At 38.6% G+C, this 24,197-nt stretch overlaps 3 protein-coding genes and 1 long non-coding RNA gene across 5 annotated transcripts in view; 2 read left to right on the top strand and 2 right to left on the bottom strand.

Moving 5' to 3' along the window:
• The first annotated feature begins 1,106 nt into the window (after window positions 1-1,106).
• On the top strand, window positions 1,107-1,872 carry LOC113474642. 2 transcript variants are annotated; one of them, XR_003396333.1, is made up of 2 exons: window positions 1,107-1,196; window positions 1,498-1,872. It is a non-coding gene; the product is annotated as an uncharacterized LOC113474642 (long non-coding RNA). The 2 variants fall into 2 exon arrangements; XR_003396332.1 differs by lacking the exon at window positions 1,107-1,196 and adding an exon at window positions 1,206-1,393.
• Window positions 1,674-16,764, bottom strand: LOC100186504 (calcium-activated potassium channel subunit beta-4-like). The gene is made up of 9 exons (XM_002122451.3): window positions 16,702-16,764; window positions 16,495-16,638; window positions 15,884-16,067; window positions 15,225-15,385; window positions 14,864-15,036; window positions 14,317-14,419; window positions 13,533-13,659; window positions 2,623-3,311; window positions 1,674-2,290 (listed from the first exon to the last, which is right to left on the bottom strand). The coding sequence occupies exons 2-7, from the start codon at window positions 16,636-16,638 to the stop codon at window positions 13,540-13,542; spliced, it is 885 nt and encodes a 294-aa protein (XP_002122487.1). The 5' UTR covers window positions 16,702-16,764; the 3' UTR covers window positions 1,674-2,290; window positions 2,623-3,311; window positions 13,533-13,539.
• On the top strand, window positions 8,026-11,789 carry LOC100185743. The gene is made up of 5 exons (XM_002119372.5): window positions 8,026-8,238; window positions 9,482-9,608; window positions 9,803-9,914; window positions 10,131-10,314; window positions 11,283-11,789. The coding sequence occupies exons 1-4, from the start codon at window positions 8,161-8,163 to the stop codon at window positions 10,306-10,308; spliced, it is 495 nt and encodes a 164-aa protein (XP_002119408.1). The 5' UTR covers window positions 8,026-8,160; the 3' UTR covers window positions 10,309-10,314; window positions 11,283-11,789.
• Window positions 16,765-17,735: 971 nt separating the features above from the next.
• Window positions 17,736-24,197, bottom strand: part of LOC101241984 (large neutral amino acids transporter small subunit 4-like) — a 7,705-nt gene continuing 1,243 nt past the window's right edge. The window contains exons 4-13 of the mRNA XM_009861712.3: window positions 23,043-23,098; window positions 22,382-22,551; window positions 22,059-22,192; window positions 21,339-21,479; window positions 20,800-21,005; window positions 20,291-20,471; window positions 19,645-19,819; window positions 19,307-19,380; window positions 18,533-18,656; window positions 17,736-18,309 (exon numbers count right to left, since the gene is read on the bottom strand). Coding sequence (XP_009860014.1) covers window positions 18,097-18,309; window positions 18,533-18,656; window positions 19,307-19,380; window positions 19,645-19,819; window positions 20,291-20,471; window positions 20,800-21,005; window positions 21,339-21,479; window positions 22,059-22,192; window positions 22,382-22,551; window positions 23,043-23,098 — 1,474 coding nt within the window. The 3' untranslated portion in view covers window positions 17,736-18,096. The remainder of the gene's footprint in view (window positions 18,310-18,532; window positions 18,657-19,306; window positions 19,381-19,644; window positions 19,820-20,290; window positions 20,472-20,799; window positions 21,006-21,338; window positions 21,480-22,058; window positions 22,193-22,381; window positions 22,552-23,042; window positions 23,099-24,197) is intronic.

Raw genomic sequence — 24,197 nt, 5'->3', positions numbered from 1 at the left:
TGGGGCTTAATGCTACTTTTTCAAGTTAGTTAGAAAATTTTACTTTTCTCTGAAACCCTGTTTACTATTCACTTGATACGAGTTAACTTCTCACAGACCTAATTAGACGCAGGATCGGCGCCCGAAGCGCTGCGTTTTCGCCGCCCGTTCGATGACAGTGCTTTGCACCGCCATCTTACTAAAATAAATCAGGTTTCTGACGTAGGTAGCTGGCGTGACGTCAGCAAAGTTTCGAGCGGTTTACTGCAAGAAGTTCGAGCTTTCAAAATACGCAATTCGTTCTTATAATACGCAATTCTGTATATGTCGAAAACATGGAAATGGAAAGACGTTAAGATCGTGACCGAAAAACTATAATTAAACCTTAATTAGGGATACTTTCCAATTTCGGCGGCAATTTTCACAAGACCAACGTCATTACTTAAAACTGAGATTCAAAATAAACTAAACCCACAGTTTTTAAATTCCGCTACGTTTTCGTAAGACGAATCACTGTTTTAAAGATCACAGTATTAGTCAATGTATATGTTTTCCAGTTAAAACCGCAAGAGACAAGTTTGCACCTTTGGAATATTCGGTACAACTACACAGCCGGTTTAGACAGTTCTGACTCACCCCAGTTCTCAGTCCAGTTCTATTTTAATAACGTGGCCAGGGGTTTCGAATCACTTTCTATAAAACGTTCATCCCGCAACGCCGAGATGAATTTAAGGAACTCTAAAAACGTCAATCTTCTATTTCTGTCATATCAATTCGGAAGTATACACAAATTGATGCGGTCTTTTAAAACGAGTCTAATATCGCAACAAACCACCTCATGACATGGTTTTTGACGTCATAGCGCGTGGTCGGCGGCCCAATGACGTCACAATGTATGGCGATGAATTGTCGACGTCAACAAACGATTTGGTCTGATGTAAACAAAAGGCGTAAATCGTCGATATGGTTGTTTCCGCTATATCTCATTAAAATCGCCTTCGGGGGAAATATTTCCCAAACAACCTGAGGCCCGGAAAAACTGTGTACGAAGTAGTCAGAAACGCTTTATTAAAATTAAAGTCACGTATATGGGTTTGGAAGTCCCGCATTATGCGTTGTAAGCTGAACCTATGTGTATCGTTGTGGTAACATGGCCTTTAGGTATGTCTAGGCTGCTCTCTGGCGCCCTGTGGAGGATGAAGTCGTATGCAGACCGGGTTAGCTTTGTTCCATAATTAAAAAGAGAGATAATATGCGAACGTAATTGAAGAATTGTAGAATTTAATGCCATATACGCATACAATTGCACTTGAAGGCACAACTTTTCACGGACGATTTTGGAGTTGGATTATACAGAGGACATTTTGTTGTAGATTTTACACTGATGGACATTTGTATTTATATTACAAGCCATGTAGGTTCTTTATTTAGGCAAATTTTTCCAACATTTACGAAAAAAAAAATTAAAAATTTTAAGGGCTTACCATCATGTCAGCATTTCACCTCTTGCTTTGACAGGTTTAACCATTTCCACAAGATGGCGCCCTGGAGCTGCTTTTGTTGATCAGTACAGAGAAGATAGTTCTTGCTAACTACTGAAGCAGCATGTAACAGGATCAATCCGATGTGTGAGCCATACAGGCAGATCTGATGAAAACATTATTATGTAGTGTAAAGCCTATGAAAATACTCGAGCATACCATACACCTGCTTCTCCTAAAAGGCGTAATCATATTTTGTGAAGTTGTACAGCACTTGGTGGCATACAGAGTAGTGGCGTGAAAAGCGTTTGTTTATTTCAAAACTTCTTATTGTCAATTTACGCTTTACCGGGTTAGTTTTAGAAACTTTAACTGCTGTGTCAGTACATATGCAATAAAAGCACATTATTTTGCTTTTGTGTACCGCTAGACGGCGCTATTGTACAAGAGATGAGTCAACCGTTTCGTTCGTGTTGTCAATGTGAGTTTGCATAAGATAACAGACAGCAAGGTGGCGATAAAAAGATTTAAAGATTCTTCGTGACGATAATTTTACTTTGAAGCATCCCCTTTGTTTTGTAAGAAAATTTGCATCAAGATGAGAATCTTTAAATTGAAAACCTGATTCGAAATCATATGACAATATTGTCCTATTACCTTCTTCAATCAATAGGTCGACAGTGCGTTGAGGTTGTGGCTTACATGTCCACGGTGACAATTTTATCAGGATCCCGTTTACATGTACACCTCTTACGTTGCAATCAAGGAGAAATCGAAGTCCTGCGAGAGGTCAGATCTTTTCACATGGGTGTTTGTTGACAGCTAATTTCCTGAAAAATAACAAAGCTTTGTTTTAGACCTCGATAGATCGTGAGAGGTTTTGTTTGTACCGCATTCCCCCATTACTCATACCCGGACACGCAAACTAGTACAACGTGCGACTCTATAACGTCAACCTTGTTAAATTAGGGACCATTTCAAATAAACCGTGGGTGGTGTAACTGATAAGGAAGTTTTTATGGAGAATTACTTCAAATTGGCGATGATATCAGGGGTGATATTCCGGTAGACATAAAACTACGCCTTGAATTGTTTAAATCGTAATAAGCAAATCGTTAGGACATTATGTAGTCATTTAAATTAAGTTGTAGGTTATACATACCTCAAAATGATGTCAGTTGTAAGGATAGTTCCGAGCATTTTTTTCTACTGAGGCGGACGGGAGAACTTTTTCGTTGACCGCACCCGAAACTGGAGTCGTTTGAATCCTGCTTCTTGCAAATAGTATGCATGTTCCATATATTGAATATGCTGATCACACACATACTGAACTGTTGAATGCCAAAAAGGAATCTCCGGACATCTTCCTAAAACAAGATTAATATTATCGCATGCTATATCGGGAATTTGACTTTAATTACTTCTTATATTAACGCAAGATAATGGCTGCAGTCGTACCACTCGGGCATCTCCGTTAGATCGAGATTTCATGCCACATACTTGTTAAGATCTTACGTCATGATTAGAAATGTTAAATAAAACTTTGGAGTCGCTGGTTCGAAGTAAGAAACCTAAATTGAAACTATTTTTGGTTAGGTCAACAAAGTGCGGCAATGTTTATGGACATATCAGCACATGCGGATACTTGCAGGCAGAGAAACCGGTTTTTATTTACCATCATGATAATGAGTCTTAGTTGGCAACACCTTTTCAAAGAATGAGGTCATTTTTTCTGCATAAATCAGGTCACTTATGAATCAATTGTGATACATCGCTGTCAAATCGTAAACAGTGCGTAGGCAGGGCGGAAGAACGCAAGCATCCTGTATATGAACTCACGATCACTTCAGGCTGCAATATAGAGATGCATTGCTATACAGTGCGGGTGATTTTATCTCGTCTGTATCTTCATGGACGTTTGCGTAACCTGACAGCGGATTCGTCTTAAATTGCATTTACACTTGGGAGATTGCATAACTTGACTCATAATCCCTGCGGGCACATATCAACCGGTAACAAGCTGGGTTGTTTTAAGTGCAAATATTAGAAAACTGTCATGTCGGTTTATTGGGAAGATAGACAAACGATAAAAACAATTTCGTCGTTAATAAATTGGGTGATATAAATAGATTTCTGCCAAAATTTGAAACTTATTTTTAAGACTATATCATCGTGTCAAGTATAATGTGGATCAATGAGTGTCTTGCAATACTTGACGCGCGCTGCTTAAAAATAGAATATTCAACTTATGTAACACAACCTTATTCTTTATTCAACGTCGTGCGTACGACATGCATTATTAATGCCTAGATTGCGTGATGGCCTATTAGCATGACGCGTAAGCTCTGGTAAATGTTACCGATTATTTTATCGCCTCATTATCCAGCAAAAGCCAAAGCCGGCGTAGGAATACATCAAGCAAATGTGTGTGCAATCGATGCATTAAAGTCGAAGTATTTAAAAAGAAAACATTTTTTTTAGCGGCTGATCACGTTAATGGTGACAAGATTTTTGGACACGGATAGGAATTCTACACCTATCGGTGCTTTTAATCGAAGAATTGACGTACATACAATCACTTAGATCCGCCAATCGACGGACACGTGTCACCATAACCCACAATATAGAGTTTTGTTCTGGTGCGGTTGTTAATTCATTGTTGAAAAGAGTAAAACTGGCGGATTGTGTATAAATAATGTACAACGTTGGGTGTTTAGAGTAAATTAAAGAATTGTGTTAAATATTTAATGCGAATATAGGAAACAGTTCGCCAAAATCCGACGGTTCTATACTATGTGCTGACAAGCGGAAAGGGAAGTTTTTACCATCACACTGACTGAAAAATATTATCGACGCGTTGAATCAGTGTAGCAATTATAACGCCAGCAAACACATTTGTTTTCCTGTGGCTCGGTAATTACAATGGACGATGACCAACTGCGGTCAGAGCTGCCACCAGTCTGGAATCGCCCAGGCAATTATTGTCAAAAACATTATAAGCGATTTTCTCTCAGCACACTATGGGTTCGGCTTTTAAAAAGTTATTCTGATGTGTTTTTGTATCAGTGTTTATCGTCAGCTATGTGGTATCGTGGCTGTTAGACTTGTTACTTCGACGTATACAGGTGCTTAGCGTCCTTATCTGCCAGCGTATCGTCTTGTAACGAGGCATGCTTGGGGTAAGTTGGCGACGATACCGTTGCAAATTCTCTTTAGTTGCCGGGATGTTGATTGAACATTTTGCCTAAATATTTGTCTACGGCGGATGTAATTTAGCGCAGGTATTGCGAATGGAACCAGCAATTGCTAAATTGAAACGAAAATCTCGGTTCATCTTATATCTTGCGAGGGGAAGAGTTATTAGGGTCTTCATTTTCTCGTTTAGATGTTTTTTTACGGCGGCCACAGTCAACTTTTTCAGACAATTGAGAAAGAGGTGGGCGTGGTATAGTATAAGCGTTACTATTCCAACAGTGTTTATGATGTGTGGGACATGGGTAGTATTTTTCCAACGACAACAACCAAAAATAGATGAAATGTTTACGTAATTTTTGCTTCGTCATGCTTCCATTCGCTTCGGTCACACAGGTCGCAGTTATTGACAGAAAGCTTCTGTCTCTTTGTGTGCCGAATCACGATCAGGGCTGAGGCGCAAAATCGGGTTTTTCACACTGGTCTGTTCCTTTTCACGGCGAATTGCGCGAACATGCACCGCGGAAGTAATGCGGCCAGCCCGGAATCGTGCGAAGCATGATTTATAAAACCTTGTCCTGTTTATACGAGGTGTAAACACCCGGAATATTAATTTTTCCGAGGAACGTGGTTCGCAACCTCGTTACATCTTCCGTGAGCTCCTGATATAAAATTTATGCCCGTATAATATTGGCAGGCGTCTATACATAGCACTGCCCGCTACCCTATGGCTAAAAATAGCGGCAAAAATTTCGCTGTTGTCGCCACTTAATACTTGGGTTGGTTCCAAAAACGTGGATGGATTTAAAATATGCGAACCTTGAACTTGAAAAATTTGAGTCGATCGTGTTGTTACGGAGCAGAAAGTAGACCAATTATTCTCCGCCCTTGCAGCCAACTGTGCAATAAAGCAGCGACTTGCACGACATGAAGTAAGCGACATAAAAACTTATTTATTTCATTGCCCCCTAAATTTTTCGCGGAACTTGGATTAGGTGGGCAAGCCGTGACAGATTGAACATATATCGTCCCATTACCAATTCGCCACGCAGCCGAAGACTAACTTCCCTAACTTGGGCTTGTCACGTATCATGTTCACACCATTTTCTCCCTTCAAAACTGCACCGGTTCGCAGAATCGTATAGCGCAAAGCGAACAAATAACTGATAAATACCTTCCCGCCGTCTCAGTCCGCTTTTTAACCCGCTTAGACGAGCCCGGACCTCAATAAACTTAGACAACGCCACCCTCTGCATCTAAAGTCCGCGTTAAGTATCAAATTCCACTAATAAACAGACCAGCAACTAATCCAACACGTTAGATAATTGCCATAATCACACACGGCGGTTGTCTTTGGTGTTTCGAACATCTGTTGATGGTTAGAGTGCAGCAAATGTGGGTTCTGTGTTTCGCACTAAAGCTATACTCAGCACACCCGTTTATCCTTTGATTAATAGTCGGTGTCTCTAATACACGCTTGAGGTTACAAAACTTGTAACTCGAATGATTTCGAGGCGAAATCACAAAACAAAGCGAAACATTCAAGGAATTTTAACTTTTGCCAAGTTGGTGGTGAATATAACCCACTATGGCTACATAGACTGTAATTCATTCGGCTTTAAGTACGAGAAAAAGATTAACATAGCTAATACCAGGATTAAAAGCGCCTTACAAAACGTAGCGTAAACAGTACGGAAGGTGTCGCTATTTTTAGCACATTGTACACTGGCTAATTAAAGCTAATTTGATAACAACATGTTAGGACGTTTTTCTCAGTAAAAAGACGAGAGGTCTCTTTTTTAATTAAAGTAGCTCTGCTAACGACATTAACGAAAACAAAGGATGTTTTTAACTTCACACCCGTTATCATGTAGAACACAAACACAACGAACCATATCACCATTATTCTTAAAACTGTGTCATATTCAAAACAAAGGAAAGTCATTGCGGCTTAATGATGCAACCGTGATTAGCCTACGTATCATAACATAAAGCCCCTTTGTTGCGAAGGATCGAGAAATAATCCAATAATTTTGCCTGTAATAGTTAATCACGTCCGAAGACATAAGAATTAAATTGCAGTTTTATTCGAACGAAACCGCCGTACACGCTTTGGATAATTGTTTTCCGTAACTTTTAAACAGACTTTAGGTACACCACTTTTTGAGACCAATATTTAATCTGTTTATTTTGTACCACAAGCTTGTGGTGTATTGATTAATATATGCTGCACCTAAACTGAGAAATACCAGGTAACAAGATGCCGTAATTACCTTATAACGATTAACTGCGGGGTTAAACAGGTGCATATGTTAAATAACGGTCTAAATACCTGGGCGTAAAAGTAAACCAAAAGGAAAATTTAGAAACTGGAAAGCCACAAATATTTGAACCACGCTTAAGGAAACATTAAGCTCCGTATACTGGCTTCCTGTCGCGCGGTTTAATGCCGGTCTAAAATGTTCTCTTTTTTGCCTGAAGTTTTATAAAAATTCTTATTTTAGACTGAAGAACTATACAAAGCGAATACAGATTTTCGGGTAATGGGCACGGTATTATTATTTAAATGGGCACGTTACGAGATTTCAATGCTACCGGCAACTTTTGGTTAATACAATTAAGCTTTGTCGTTGCGGATACAACAGGTATGTGCAGAAATTCATATTAATTACTTGATTACTTCGCTAACCTTCCGGAAAGGAGAAAGGCACAGTCGGATTGCGCCGCAAAAATTTATAAAATTAACTCATTGTTTCTGTTGTTGCCACGAACTTCTTCCGACCCCGGTATGCAGTTTTTTGTGGAACCATTTAAATATACTATGCGGTCTGGGCGTTTTTCGTGCAGAATTTCTATCAGAACGTGTAGCGGTGTCCGAGTTGACATGTAGACCAGTAGGATTTGTGTTTGTAGTGGAAATAAAGAAAACCAAGCTGCAAAACGTTCCTGCTATAAACCAAAGGAATTCCTTCGACGGAGCGAATTTAATTTGATAATAATATTGTTCATCCACCATCGACATCGCATTTGGCGTTCCCATCGTGCAGTTAGCATAATTATGACGTCAACGGTAACTTGTCAACGGCGAAAGATAAATAGTAGTTGTGACGTCATCAAAATAAAACACATGAACGAGCCACAAGAGATCGTGACGTCACAGAAGCCTATTTCCATTATCTAACTTCTTTCGAAGAAAGTCGTAAATTGTGAAAGGATAAAGACTCTTTTAGATCGCGTCGTTTTTATAACATCACAAACGAAACCGGCAGTGACGTAAAAGAGCCACCCATCGGCTTCACCGCCCGACTTCTTTTAGCGTTTTTCTCACGTTTTCTGCAGCGTTATAACTAGCTCCGTGCGCTGATCCGAGTATTCACTGACAAAGCTTGCCCGTCACTAGAGACGTGTCTAAACCAGCGAACTTCAGAATATATAGAAGAAATAAACTCGGAGGGGAGTTTAATTTACTTTTGCAACCGAAACAACGAAAAGGAATATAAACAAAAATATGAAGCTCTTTCACGTATGGAGCGTTGCTATGACAACGATGTTCGTCGTCCGGACATCGGCAAGACCAACGACACAGGTAAGAGTTTGGAAATATTTATCAAAACTTCTACAGGCTACAGGTTTTAAATCAAAGTTAGGAAATTGCCAGAATGTATTGGCATTTTGGCGATTTTTTGAGAGTTTTTATTTGCCAATGACGCTGAAAAAAACTAAAAGAAATGCGATAAAAAACTTTAATAAGTTTCCTACGTGAAAGGCTCTTGTCACGCATGCTATTTCGAAAACATGTTGCAACCCACTCGGTTTTGATATTCACGGCGATTATCTTAAAAAAATCAATGTAAATTTGGATGTGACGTTCGAAGTGTAGATGACTGTCAAAAGTCAGTTTCTAGGGATCCGGAGGTTTTTCTCCCTCGTTAGATTTTTATCTGGTTGTTTTACACGAGTGTGGGATTTTATAAAAAATAAGAACGTGACGCCCTGTAGTTTAATTGCGCAGATGGCATGCGTATACGGAGGCTTCTCACAGGTCATATGTTTTCTGTGGCGATGCGGTGCGTGTATATTTAGTCGTGCCACGACGGGAAGATGGCGGGGCTTCGCGCGGTCGCGATTCCGCCACTGTTATTGGGATTGTTACGAACATAGTCACGTGGGTGGCGAGGACCAATCAGCTTCTGAATTCCGGCTAGGGTTGCAATTATATCAAATTCCGCGTTCCGAATTGAAGAACTAAGATTTTTACAGGACGTCTTCTATATATAACTCACCTAATCAAGGTTATCGCCTCCGAATCATCGGATTAATTATTACTTACATCCCTACGCGATGGTCCGCCACGTACCAGCTGATGCGCTCAATTATCTGATCAGAGCTGAGCACCCTACAATTTTGTGAGTCATTAACAGGAGTCAAAATGTCAAATTTAATTTCTCTTGTAAACTAACATACCGGACGAATTCACATACCACGCTATCGATCCCGCTCATGCTGTTCCCAAAAACCCGCAATAAATCGACTAAAATTAGGCGATAGTAACACACGCTTCATTAAACGTGACGCAACAAAAAGAACGCCGTAAACGCTAACGAAGCGACACTAACAAACGGTCCATTGTGACGTACACACACGCTGTGTGGTTTCATTGTTTCGTCACCATCAGAATAATTAAGACGTGACACGCCAAAAATATACGAGAATATATAGGACCTCGGAAACTTTCCGGTGCACGAGTTTCGCTTTAAGCGCCCCCAAAAGAAAACAAACTCTTCTTCGCCCAACGACAACATCTTTCTAAATAACTTTATTTTTTTCAGACAACACCAGATCTTCTACAAAAATTTCTCAGCACTCTTGGTCCAAATACTGAGGGGTCATCCGACCCTGGCGATCTGACGTCACCAAGTTTTTTAATTCCACGTTTAATCTACTCGCTATCACAAGGTAAACGACATGCTTAAATACCGTTTCTTAATAGTTTCATCATTTATTTATAATGTTTTACTTGTGTCTTAGTTGGATTTTCATTGTTAACGTGTATCCAATGTTTACCATTTCTAATTTATTTCATTTAAAAGTGGTAACCCTCTTTTTTCAATGTTTTTTCGCTTTTTTATCTATCATGTTTTTTTTCTCAGATTACGACTACATTGTATCGCACGACAAAAAACAGCGACACGTCCGCAGGGGGGCGCCGTTTCCTAGAAATTGGAAACATGGGAAGAAGCCTCATGGCGGCACCGATTCTTCGTAAGTAGCCAAGTATTTTTAACAAAATCTTCCAAAATAAATTTCCGCAAAAACCAAAAGTGACTACTCCCGAAAAAACTGTAAAATATAAAACCACGAAATATTTAACCTGTTCTGCAACTGCGCAATACTTTATAGGACCGGTCTGGGCGTGAATTATAACGCTGGTTAAAATCCGCAGTTATTCCGGTTCTAATAATTATGGTTCTTGCGCAGGGTGACACAGAGCCGATACCGTGCCCGTTACAACCGTCCACGGTGCTACATGAACCACAGTGGGGAGTGCAGGCGAATAGTTAAATGCGGATTTCTTTCCCCACTTGACCGGATCTCAAGAAACCCAAAATTCGGATGCAAACATCTGCCTAACTTCGCCGCATCAAGAAGGTTGTAGCACCAGGTAAGAATCGAATTATTTCAAGATATGATTTGTTTTAGTTAAGGATGTATATATTGTTAAACTCTCCAAAAACTCGCATGCGTTTATATAAAGGCATAAAATGGGTTCAGGTCATAGACATAATTACTATTAGGACAAAATGCATAGAAATATGCCCAAGCTGTACTTTTACCGGTTTGTTATAATATTATAAACGAAACGGGTTATAATAATTTACCTGTCGACAACTTACTTAAAAAGCAATCGCGAGGTTTGCAATGATCTACCTGTTTATCATTGCGTGTTATGTCTTTTATATTTTGTATAAACACGGAACGTAGTTCAGCTTAAAAGAAAATAGAATTAATTACCTAAGCTTTTAAAACGGGGACCTCGGTTATTATTATTTAAACTAAAAAGTACGTTTGAATGTTCAATGCGCGAAAGTGATTTTGTTAGCGCAAACGGACCCTAGCAGTTGTTGCGTTTGTTCAATCGAGTACAACCAATTAATATAACCTAAAACAATTATAATGCTACGGAGGGTTATAAAAATCGACAGCAATCTTTAAGAGTGATTTCTGTAAGGTTACTGGAACAGGCAGACACGGCGCGTAAAGTTTTTCCCAAAAGTATTGACGCTCTGCATATTATTAATAAACAAGACGGCATAAACGTACTGATTTGCAGTTTTAGTCACAGTTTACGTGCGTTTAAATCACACCAGTGACTAAGCACGAAGAACTAAATAGAAAACCTGTTTGTCGTGGCGTCCAACCGCCCAGGAGCATACCAGAGAATGACTCGAAAGCTCCATAATAAATTTCGTTTCTCCCGAACGATGTTTCGTTTGAAAACGAGCCAACGACAATTGAAAACAAGCACCGATTTGGATGTACCTGCGTATGAGCCTTATAATAGTGACTAATGCATACGATCGCATCTTATCGCAGATGACTTGACATTTAACAAACTGTTTTTATTTCCAGACCTCTCTGCACTCGAAGTCGCGCCACACGATTACGCCCCGGACATCGCGTTAATGTTGTTTCTATATGGAGTGTCAGAATTTTTTCGAATCCCTCGCATTCTATACCAACCATTTCAAAGACCCCGCACTTACATCTGCTGCAATTACACCCAGAATAATAAGAGTAATTCCGGGCTTTGGTCTCAAGCCGGTACACATAAGTCATACAGCTTAATACTATAATTGTCGGTGTTTCTGATTCGTGTATCAGCGAACACCAGGCACGGGTTGCATTATACATTTCCGGCACGGAGGCGCGGCTTCACTATTACAAGCTCATAATGTCGTCACCATTACGTCACTGTTACGTCACCAAGTCACGTGAGACTGCCATTCTCCCTGTAACCCCTCACTGTGGTCACTTTTCGTACACATATTTATTTATAAGTCATCACTTCAATTTATGTCGTCTTGTGTTCGTGTTTTTTCTCTTATTATCATGAACAATGCCTTATTTGTTACGTAACGAGTGGTGATTTTCTCTCACGTTCCAGAACATCAGTCGTCAGGCTTATAACGTAGAAAAGATACAAACGCCGCCGACATGAGTTTTAATTAAGTCCGGTTTAGGTAGCACAGGGTCGTGCATGTTTATCAGTACACATCGGATAACCGAGGATCGAGATCGGATGAACTTATCAACCAGCGAAAATGAAATAGTTTGGAAAAGCTTGCAATGCTTAAAGTCGGCTTAAAAGGCGCAAACGACAGTGTTTGTTACTTATAAGCGGCTTGCGGATGCATTTTGTGACAACCCATGGGTGACACAGGGTTCGGTGGTCGTCAAGCAAGTAAATATCGTGCGACAAACATATTCCGTACCTGCAAACATGCGCACGGGCCGGAGCGTGAGGCGGTTAGCCAAAATAGCCTTGCGTTTGTTTACGGCAGCCTTACGCTGATAAGATCTAAACAGCCGTGCGTACAACAGCCCATCCGTGTGCCCGCGATCGCCTATTACATGTAAGTTATAACAAGCGCGACACCAGTCTTAATAAGTGCGTGTACGTCGGAAGGTTGTTGCATAGGAACGTGTGCAAAACTATAACGCGTCAATCATTGAGGATTACACCCCAACCAATATAATTGATATCCCATCTATATCTTCAATATTAATGCATTCCAATAAGATTGCTATCGCATTGATTTCTAGGTAGGGACTGCAGTTTTTGGTAAAATATAGCTACAAGAGAGATATTCGACGATTGGAATGAAAGGGCATTGAAATTAAGAAAAATCGCACTTTAAAACTTGTAAACAACTTTAGCACAAAATATCCAAATATTCCGATCGTGTTACAATTACCAACGGTCTATGGAAGTCGTGAGGATACGGTTTCATAATCCCTTGAATGTTTTTTGTTTACTATCAAATGAGACAAAAAAATAGAATAAAAAGTTTTCTTATCTTTATCCAACCTATTATACTGTGTTTAACAAATAGGCGCTTCAGAAATACATCAGTTGTGTAAATGTGCAAAATCATTACCACACATGGCGAGTTAAAATTGCTTTACAATTGCGGAGTCCATTTTGGTTTCTAAGGTCGCGGTTATTTGTTACTATTACATGTAGTCGGCCATTTTAACTTCTCTACTTGAAACGACATGAAGACTTAATAGGTCGAGAGGGTCATATTCACAAGTTTATACATGACGGTGTTTTTGCCCGCATTATTTCTTATGTGACGGCCGCTAATAGAGTAGGAGAACATAACATTCACTAAGATCAATAAGGGGAATTCAAAACGCTATATATGTACAGTTGAAGCCGTGACCCTGCGCATGTTTAAACCTATGTAAATTATACGGCTTACACTCGGATTAAGATACGGTGGGCTAGTTAGAAATCGGGGATCTCTTTGAAATACGGATTAACTTTTTTCAAGAATTTCGTTTGGGCTAAAAAACACACAAGTTTCTATATAATGTGTATGAGTAGCGCCACGACTACCATATGTAGACAGAAAACTCCGAAAAATGTAAGTGCGAGCGAGGAAAGTCGTGTACAGGTATAGAAACTGCACTCACGTGTAAAAACACAACGCCGGTATAATATGAATAATCTTTTCAAAAGTTAAAGCTGGTTAGATATAATTGGCGGTAAGACAACAGTGTGCTTGTTAGAAGAGCATGTGAGCGGGTCAAAACGTGCAGGTCTTGCTTATTTTCGTGCAGCATGCGTGCAAGTGTGAACCTCACTCTACGAACTTGTATCTCAAACGTGGACCTTTCCACCGAGTCCAATCTTTGTGCAGGTTTGTCTTTTGTTTTGGCACGACCCACTACCTCCAGAAGAAACCGCTGGTGAACCTTGAGTGTGGAGAATTGCACCGCTCTGCGAAAGGTTAAATAAATTAATCGGATTCTGTCAACTTAGCTTTGCTTTTGTTTTAATCCGCCATATAAACATGTCATTCTCCGTTTGCATGTGATCAAACAATAACCATTGTTCTGTGTAAATAGACCGTCATAAACCCTCAACCAATCCCATCAAAGCAAATCGTTTCGAACTGCAACTCTTGCCTTCTTGGGCGGGAAACGTAAAAAAACACGTGTATCGAATCAATTTCTTAAAAATGTGATGTAGATATGACGCACAGCTTTAAACAACATCGTCGTTGACTTTTTTAGTGGGCATGGAAGGCTCTCGCTAGTTGCTCGCACGCAACATTTTATTTTTACCAACGGGATTGTCATTTTAACGGTTACGTCAATTACGATGTACAAGCGGCAGGTGTAAGGACAATTAACCGGTTTAGAGGAGGTTATAACATGGATCAGACAGCCTATAAAATGTCATTCGGATTATACGGATAATCAAAATGAAACCAGCGGGCTCGGAGAATTTGAAAGCAAACTCAATATTAATCATCTGAGCGCAAAGTTTATTATTGCTCAGAAATTAATCACCTGCAGGTACATTGCCAACTTGTCAACATACCACTGTCAATAGTTCAAAATCAAGTCGATAATACATAAAGGTAAAACTTACCAGGTCGATTTGATTAAAATTCTTTTTTAGCCGTGCAAGACAGCAGTAGACAAGCAGAATTATCATGACTCCCGTCAGAAGCAGCAGTCCAGGCCAGAATGTGCTAAACATTTGATCGTTAGCGCTTTCTAGCGGTGGAGTTTTCAACGAGTTAGGAGGCTATGGACACTTAGGGGCTATATAAATACTAAAATAGCTTGTTTTGTTAAACGAGAAAGTGCTGGCAAAATTGAAACCTATTGGTAACACTATAGAGTAATGTCTATACTTTTTAAGTCCTCGGTATAAAAAGTGAATATTTAAACGTTATGCAAGGCAGAAGAAAAGTAGGAATAAAACAACGTTTTTATACCAAAAGAGCCTATGAGTCGATATTATATTATATCTGGTAGCAGAAGTAACAGAATATTATTCCAGTGATTTTATATTTTGCCAAAAATCTAATCTACTTTAAACATTCCTTTATAACAGTAATAAAGTGTACCCTAGCAGTCGCGAGTTTAATGTTTAATATTTAACTTTTAGCACAAAGAAATTAAAAGCATACCTGTGAAAAATACTCCATCCATCATAAATTCTGTACAAGACAGCATCTGTGGGGTTCTTAGGGTCATAGAAACATGGAAAGTTTAATCCTACGATTCCTATGTTTCGTCTGTATGATGACACTTCTCTTGTCATCATGGTGACATCGCGAGTACAATGGGGGTGAAAGGAACACTGGTAAATATACGAAGAACGTAAGCAATATATTTGTACATTATGATGATATGTCACAAAGCTTTAGAATGCGCAACATAGGCTATTATGCAGTATACCTATACTAAAATCTGATATGCGTATACTTATTAAAAACATTTCTCATGGCTTTATCAAAATCAGTTATAAATATCAGCACGTTTATATACCTGGTCTGAATAACGTAGATCCATGTCACTCGTGTGGAGCAATGCTCGTCGGGAGTTAGTTGCGAAAAGGTCGTTTTCCATGGAATCTTTATTTTGGGCAATGCTGGAGTGGTTTAAATCATTCAACCATTGCTCGAGAAACGTCTGACTGCGTAAGTCAACTGAATTTGGAAAGTGGGTTTGGAAATTATGGCAGTAGCATATGGATGTTTAGAAACCCCCTTTTTACAATGATCAGAAACGCTCGCAATCGCAGATACGCAACAGGCTTTATGTTAAGACGAGTGCTTTGGTCCCCTTGCCTATATAATGCCGGGATAGTGTTGTATGTAACTACTATATGCTGCAGCGCTGGTTACATCATGCTAGTGATGCGTGACATGTGTATAGGCCTAAAACAAAAAAGGTCTGAACGAAATGCAAGCACTCGGCATTTCACAGTCCTTGAAATAATGCCAGAAACATTATATACCATCGTCAAGCATATGTTCCCTACAAACGTACATTGGAGAAATTAATGATTACGACAGCCATAAACCCTCATACATACGTTTTATGGTGACATTTTCATACACAAGCTTAATAACACATAGGCTAACATACAGAAAAACTTCAAATCAACATTTGCAGTAATAACTTAACAATTATGTATCTATTACCTGTTGGAGCTTCAATTCTAGATGGCGTTTCCTCCATGTTGTATTTATATCTCACCATAACCTGCACACACGGGTAGTTTGCTTGGCCATTACTACTGCACAGTCTGCTGCTGATAGGGCAGTCGTTACCAGGCTGACACAAGCACGGACTTCTGATAATCTCGGAGCTGATTACGGTGCATATCTGAATACACAGGCATTGAATTCGACCGGCGTGGAAAATCAAGCAATAATTAGTTCACGCTTTACCCACTTTTCGCCAAGCATTTGTCCGCAGTAACAAATTGGCACTAACAGACATAACTTTTAAATACGAGATTGTAAACATTAATAACCACTTTCAGTTTGACAGCACATGATTTATATACAGTAGGGTGGGGCAAGATGGGACACCTTTGGCACATAATATCCAAATCCTGATCGCGATTTAAACAATTAACAACGGTCTATGGGAGTCGTGAGGTCACGGTTTTATAATTAATTGAGTGTTCCTTGTTTACAACCAAATGGGACGAGAAAATAGAATAAAAGGTGTTCTATCTTCCCCCACCCTTAGATATATAGGTTTGAAGTTAATCTCTTTAACTAAAAGGTATAACCGAACAACTTACCGTTGGTACAAAGTTCCTGCTTCGAATGGATGGAATAAGAAGTGTATTAGCACTCACAGCGAATGAGAGGATGGCTACAAATATAACAGCAACACCAAGCTGAAGAACACGAAGCTCACTCCGTGTAAACCTATGCTTAACCATCTAAATATTTCCATAAAATACGTTAAAGTTGTTGCCCTTAGTCTTATACAGCCTCATCTTAACCTCTGGTTTGAATATGGATTCCAAACACTGCTGCTTTTATAAGACAGGTTGGGGATTCGATTCAAATTTAGTAAACCACTCAAGAACTTAAGCCATTCGTTGATTGGTTTTTCATCGGTTGTACGTGAAAGGATTAAATTGAAATTCCGACGTTGTCGTATCGATCCGTGAGCATTCAAATGTATATAAATCGTCGATAAATGCCAATCTGTACAAAGCAGCGCATAATTATGTTTCCTAATTTCTAATTCTGTTATATTACATGATTAATCGATGGGTTTCCTCATGGTTATAACTCCCTGGCCGCTCAGCTTTAGGTAAACGGTTTTATCCGTTAATTTGGTATTCAGTCAGGCAGGTGCACAAGATGGAATTTTCGTTTGGTATGTCTATTTGCGACGTACGAAGATTTAAAAAACTTAACTTGCTCTGAATCTTAAATGAAATTAATATTTGTAGTTTCTGGTAATATTGCCACAGTAGTCTAAAACAATACTTTCTTGACCGCTGATGTAGACTGAGCTTTGATTCCTTAAGTCTTATATACCACTTGCTTTTAAAAACGGCTGCATCGCGAAACTGTGTTTCCTTGAAATACCTATTATGTTAAATTCAAACGGTAAGCTATAAACCGATCTATAGACACCACAGACCTTTTCACCAAAAGCTAACTATCTGTTGGTGCCATAGATTGTGCATGAAAAAAAAGAAAAAGGCATCGCATTTCCCTAAACTGTTCCCGGGTGCTTGATTTCTTGTGAGAAACACTGTGCTGCTGTGGGCAAGCATCATATCAGTAAAACAACGCTAACCATTGAACGTAGGCTGATGGTGTATTCAGGTCGCAATGTGCTGGGCATCAGTGTGCAAACGCACCCAGCATTTCATGAAACAAATTAAAACAGAAAGTAATTAAGGAACATCGGTAAATAACATCGAAAACAAGAAATAAAAATTAAAAGAAATTAAAATTACGAAATGATTCAAATTAAAATGTAATTGAATCCACGAACCCCTTTTCAATATTTCAAGAGTTCGTCAAACACAGTTTATTGCACGATGATGAATTTTTAACAAAGACGTTTTCAAACTCTGGTTACGAACAATTAGATTGGAATCGTAAGCTATTCAGCATGTTTGATTTAATGGAAGGTATCCAATCTTACATGGACATTTACAAGTTCCAGCCCCAACCCTAAGGATTCGAACAATTTCTTTTTAAAGTAATGCTGATAAAATGGACAATTACAAACCAATCTTCTCGTGGTACAAAATGTCTGATCAGTGGCAAGTTTTTAGTTCGTACACGAATAATTAACACTGCGTTTTGTACAGTTTCTTGTTGTTGCCGTTAGCAATTGTTCTTAAACAATCCTTTCACAGTGACGTAACAATCTAAAACGCGAGAGCCATGCTGCTAACAACGACATCTTGATCGTCCGGTCTCTCAAATGCAATAGCTGGATCCTCCTCTTCGTCTTCGCCAATCGTAAACATTTCACGCGTGTTTTCCACAGGTTCATACGCATTCATTTTACGAGCATAGTTCCACAGATAGATTGGCAACCCGAAGCCAGTAACGCTCAGAATCAAAAGAACGAAGTTGATCTAAAGACAAAATAAAGAAGAGTCAAAATGATGTACAAGATTGAATCTATATGGCAGTTAGGTGTCAAATACTTAACCTACAGTACAGAGATGTAGACAAAACAACTCTAAACGGGAGAGTAGTTGCAATTGCCATTACAGAATTATAGGAAGAGAGTTCATATGATAAGTTTACAAGCGTTCTGTAACTTATATGCATGTCCAAACATGAATTCAGATTTACCCAGAAAGGATCACCGCCCAAAGTCGAGTTAACAACGACAAATAGAGGATCTTGTATGAGAATGAACATTGCTGATAGAAAAGATGCGAGGCCGGTAAGTTTTCCGAAATGTGAGAAGTGGTACCTATGAATCAAACACAGTTTGTTGCATTTAAATTAAGGTATTACATCCAATGTGGAATGTTCTATAAGCTCGGAGTATAATTGTATTGCATATCAGTAGCTGATGGTGTTACTAAAAAATGTAACTTATTTATCATCGCGTGACAGGGCACGGGTGTTCTGTTTCACACACCTCTTGCTTGCTTACAAATTACACTTTTTGGCACCGGGTGAATATTTTAATGTTTTTTTAATTAATGTACGATATCGATAAATAGTTTGTAGTTCTGCAAGCAAGCACGTTTTTTTTCTAATGGAAGTGGCGCGAATCTATTTCATTGGCGAGAAAAGTAAACACGAGTGTACCATGATCAGAACCACATGTTGGTACAAAGTTCATCTATAGAACAGTAGTACGTGTCTGGGTAACTGAAAACGTTTACATGGTGCCACAAGTCGAAAACAAAAAAAAGGAAGAACAAGCATAAGTGGTTTCTACTTGTCATGTTAGGAAAAATATTGTTCTGCGAAGTGAGCTGTTTCGAGACTCGTAAAACAAGTCCCTATCACTAAATATACTCGTTAGTTGGACATGTTTGTTTTTCGCGGTGACTGACACAAGGTCCATTGAAGTGAGTGACGTATTCAGTAAATAACACCTCTTATACTCACATGCATGCGTAAAGTCCACCGATCGATGAATGCAGAAAGGTACGAACTGCTGTGTGGATAATAAACGCCACAACCTGTAATTGACATCAAAGGTTAAATAAATATATTTCAAACAACTGCAAATATACGTATCGTTGTATTTCTCCCATGCTAGTCTACACTGTAGTTACAGGTTGTCCGAATGCAGTCAAAAAAGAAAAAAAAACATCCCGTCAAAAGCAACCAGCACCCACAAAGTTGAAAATACGTGATCATTTGTATAAGTGGGCACAAGGTGTTGAAATAGAATACTCGTGAACGATTGTCGTTACGCTAAATAAGTTACATTTAATTATTACCTGAATAGGCAAAACTTCCTCAAACATTATAATGATACCAAACAGCACAAGCAGTATGTTGGTAAGCATGAAAGCGCGGGCAAGGTTCATAACTTGTTGATGTTTTCTGTTGTGCTTGATTTGTTGTTCAGGACATTCTCTATTGTGTGGGACTTTGCCGTTGGTTTGTGCGTGGCTGTTTGAGAAATGCAATGTATTGTAATGTGTGATAAAGTGGTTAGCACATAATATCTGATATTTCTTAACTTTGTTTAAATTAACATCGCTCTTTAGTGAGGATACAGTTATATAATACTGTAAATGTTTTTTTAGTTTTCTACTAAATAAGACGAGAAAAGAAAATGCAAACTTGTCCCATCTTACCCCAACCTACTATAAGCATATTATTCTTGTGCACCAGTATATTAGTGTTGTTTACAAAGCAGCATTCCCGTGCAGTGTGTGCTCACAAATAAACCAAACATAATCGACATTTTAATTTGTTTAAAGACGTAATTTTTAAGAGATACGAGCTTTGACTTTTGCTTTACAACCTTCTAGATTACGCAATATACTAATGGTGACACGCACCTAAGTACCCATAACATGTCATCGGAGTTCCACCATAGTATACTGAAGTGTACTATATGGATCAACACCAACTTACCCGTTTGCGTGCCCGTTTCCATTCTCCGATGGATGCTCATCTTTCTCAGATTCCAGGATGGCTCTCTTCTTTGGTTTCTGGGCTTTTACTTTTAATTTCCAATCCATGATAGTCCCAATAACGGGCGCCATGAAAAAGCAGTTGATTTGGAAAAGACCAAATAGAAATGTATAAAAGTCAACTGAAAGCAATAAAGATTAAATATTATTAAGTTTATGATTAAACGTAGTGTAGTCATTTTTTTATAAACTTGGTGTAATAGATTCTATATACTGTGCATTGCGAAGTATATTTTTGGGGTTTAAAATAATGGTTTACTAATATCATAACTTATATACACGAATATACACTGCGTATTTAAATCGTTTAAGCCGCTTGGTTTCTTCGCCTAACCTGTTTTTAAACTTTGGGTATAGTCTGCCCTCAATCCTTGTATATATAAGTTAAATATACTTCGCCATGCACACATGTATATATGTATGTTCTTAGGTATATCCAAGTTCGAATACCTGTTTCAATAGTTTCCTCAGGGCTCAGTTCAAGTTTCTCAGCAGAAGACTTTAGGTAGACTTCCAAGGATCCCATGTAGGCAATGAGTCGTAACTGTGTGAGGCACATGGTGACGAAGCTTAATAATATACAAGGGGTGGCGAGGACACGCAGGAAAGAATCAGATTCGGAAGAATTATTGTTTTCCCCTTTTCTCATGTCGTCACTGTAAGGATAATGTGAGGTATATGAAGTGAAGAAGAGGCGAGAAATAGTAGGTTGGAGTAAGATGGTCCATGGTTTGCATCCTCTTTTATCAAAGAGATGTGTATACATCGGTGTATAAAATAGGGGTTTTTAGTAAGTTTCAATACAAATAGACTATATAGGACAATACATACTGTTCATAAACAGGTCAAAACTGTCTTTATTTCAGGGAGTTTAGTTTAAAAATTCTAACATATTTATCAGCTGCAATGTTTTATCAACTATATGGGCATATGTATTAAAAAGGTGATAAGGTCATACTCATTGCCAATAAATCTACTAGAGCACTTACACGGATGTGAGGTAGTTATGGTTCTCCACAGGTGCTATGTCCACGCTGCTCATTCGACGTCCCACTGTGCTTGTGTGACGTAAGAAAGACTTGCCGGTGATTTTGTGTTCGAAACGAAAAGCGCTGAAGTGAAGTTTGATTCTGTGTGACAAGAGAATGAATAAATGTAGCTTATTTATCCTCGCGTAAAAGAGTCGTTAAACATAGGTAAAGGTTTTATGCACCTCGTCGTCCCGCTTAGGTGTTACCAAGCACGTATGTAACTTTACAGGTGATTGTATTCTATATAATGTTCTATGTGGGTGAGGTCCTGCAGCATGGAACACAATGGGACATGAAACTTAAGTCTGTTGGATTGGCCCATTATCTCAGGTTAGCCTACTATACTGTTGTTCTTGTTTAATTTTAAATTAGCCAAATATTTATTTTAGCATCAAATATTTATGTTCAAACCACTAATTTAAGAAGCAGAATGTACCAAACATATGAAACAAAACAGCATTCGGCTTTTTTGTTGAACAGTTATTAAAACTGGCTCGGTAACGATACCATAAGTGCTGAAAACTTGTTGTTGCATTTGATTTATTGCGGGTAAATGATCAACGTTCGTTGCTGACAACGCTCAAATTTCCCGCAGTATAACTACATCATTGTCATTACGAGGCCGACACAGTGTCGTAAAACTATACACGCCCCCTAACACAAAAGCTATAAACTTACGCGTAGCTAATGTCGTCCGGACCCGGTATTGGCTCGCCTGGGCAGTTGAAATAACAATTTAGAAAAGTTAGAAACCCCACAGAGGCATGGAAACACATGATCGCCTGAAATGAAACACCCGCATCGTACGCTGCCTGGAAATCAAAGGGATAATTGTATATTTGTTACAAAAAAAAATAGAAAAAATTACCCAAATTTCAGTATAGTACTGTGGGGTCCAAAATGGATACCGTTATTAATGTCCCATATTTTTCATAACCGTGTTTTAAACCACTACAAAAGTTTTTTTTGAGTCGCGAAGGTTTACTTGTAATTGCTTTTACCTTAAACAACATATACATGACAGCAGACGCCGAATAAGACCCGATCATGAGCGCGATCATAGTTGACCTTAGTTCAGCGAAAAGATTTGGAACTGGAAAACTTGTGAATATATAAACCACGCCACCCATGCCGTTCAAACATATTGCAGGAACAATAAGAATACTGTAATCTGTAAAAAAAGAACGGAATAGTTTGGTTATTACATCACGCATTTAAAAGTGCATGCGCTGTAACTTAAAGGTGGAAATGATTTTTCAAGGGATGTAAGTTTCCATCATTGGCTGGTATATAACCATTTCACGACCACAGTTCGTGTGTAAGTTTTTTTAACAGAATGTAGCTTTTTGACACTTTTTATGCCCAACAAAATGAACATGTTAAAGTTAAACTAATATATAGGTTTGTAAAATATAAAAGCAGTAGCAATGCTGACACAATAGTATATCAGGGTAATTTGGGAACGGTTGTATTTAAACGCAGTCGAACATAACAACTTTTTCTTTTTATAATTGAAGGAATAAAAAAGTAAAACCATCATAACCCAGATTTCTGCTGCCGTTTTAAAGTCAAAAGTAAACTGTTCGCTTGAACTTGAATTGGACTTGTGTTAATTTAATAAGATTACAAACATGCACTTTACTTATGTTTAAATAAACTTACGTTCAGTGTCGAGTGAGCCGATTGCAAACAAAACACACGAGGTCATGAACGCAAGTCTATAAGATAAACATGTTACGAAATCTTGCTGTGCAAACGAAACCTCCTATCATGACGTAGAGGTGTCAGAGTGCACAAACACCTCAACAATTAAAGTGTCAAGCAATTAGGGGTGTTGGGTCATAAAAACATAGATATAAATCGGTGACAAAGTCAACAAAACTGGGTTGAAGATGATTTAGAGCCATGTGTTGACTTTTCTTAGTGCAAATATTCAATGAAGCTAACTATATTTCTGTATAAGAGTATTATTTACTCGTTCCCCCATTTGCGTATTAACCAAACATTCAAAGGGCAAATAGATACCTGGTATAAAGTGACAAAAAACATGTTTTGACAGGTTGTATGTATAAAACGTTAACCGTATACATTATACATATGGATTTTATGTAGTCTATAATAACTATTATGTATATAGTGCTGGATCATGTTAAAACTTGCTTATATTTACAGTGTACAAATATACATCTGCACGTATAGGTATAGCCATATAGATAAGAAGACAGAGACATATTACATGACCAAGCTTTACTTACGTTCCCGAAAGTCGGATCATTCTAGATCCATACTTGTCCATTATCACTCCTAAGATTACAGTCACACCGCTCAGTAGGCTTGAACCGATGGAAAAATATCGATTCAGTATCTCGTCTTGTGCGGCGCAGGTGGGGTAGCCGGACGGCGTGAAGAACTGGGTTTAAACAGGTGTCATATAACATTTTGGGACACATATGGTTAAAATTATACGCTTACGATTTCATCTTCGGTATGTTGAGTTAAATTTGATGACGTCGTATTCGATGACGTTGCGTTTGGTGACGTAGTGTTTGTTGACGTGATATTATCTATGGGGAAGTATAAATATTCAATGGTATCTGAAATATAGACCTATATATGTGGCAACTCGTTTGTGGACATGAGGCCTATAAAAATAATCGCCCATTTTATAGCGACTGTCGTTGCTCGCTACACGAGGTCAAACAAGTTGCATTCATTTATGCATCATTGAGTTTATTAAATCCAAAATAACATGTTTTAAAGGATTCTTGATACACACCATGGTCATCAGGGGGATCCTCTAGATCGATCAACAGCAGC

This window comes from Ciona intestinalis, chromosome 10 (assembly GCF_000224145.3).
Source record: "Ciona intestinalis chromosome 10, KH, whole genome shotgun sequence".
NCBI classification, from domain to species: Eukaryota; Metazoa; Chordata; class Ascidiacea; order Phlebobranchia; family Cionidae; genus Ciona; species Ciona intestinalis.
The sequence above is the reverse complement of the archived record's forward strand: the minus strand, read 5'-3'. Positions and strand labels throughout refer to the sequence as shown.

Excerpts from the sequence above, each read along its gene's own strand:
- LOC100186504 (XM_002122451.3), bottom strand. The coding sequence starts at position 16,638 with ATGGTTAAGCATAGGTTTACACGGAGTGAGCTTCGTGTTCTTCAGCTT. Across the intron at positions 15,037-15,224 it reads ATCTACGTTATTCAGACCAG|TGTTCCTTTCACCCCCATTG; the intron begins GTATATAAACGT and ends TATATTTACCAG. Across the intron at positions 13,660-14,316 it reads ATTTTAATCAAATCGACCTG|AGCGGTGCAATTCTCCACAC; the intron begins GTAAGTTTTACC and ends AACCTTTCGCAG.
- LOC100185743 (XM_002119372.5), top strand. The coding sequence starts at position 8,161 with ATGAAGCTCTTTCACGTATGGAGCGTTGCTATGACAACGATGTTCGTC. Across the intron at positions 9,609-9,802 it reads AATCTACTCGCTATCACAAG|ATTACGACTACATTGTATCG; the intron begins GTAAACGACATG and ends TTTTTTTCTCAG. Across the intron at positions 9,915-10,130 it reads CATGGCGGCACCGATTCTTC|GGTGACACAGAGCCGATACC; the intron begins GTAAGTAGCCAA and ends GTTCTTGCGCAG.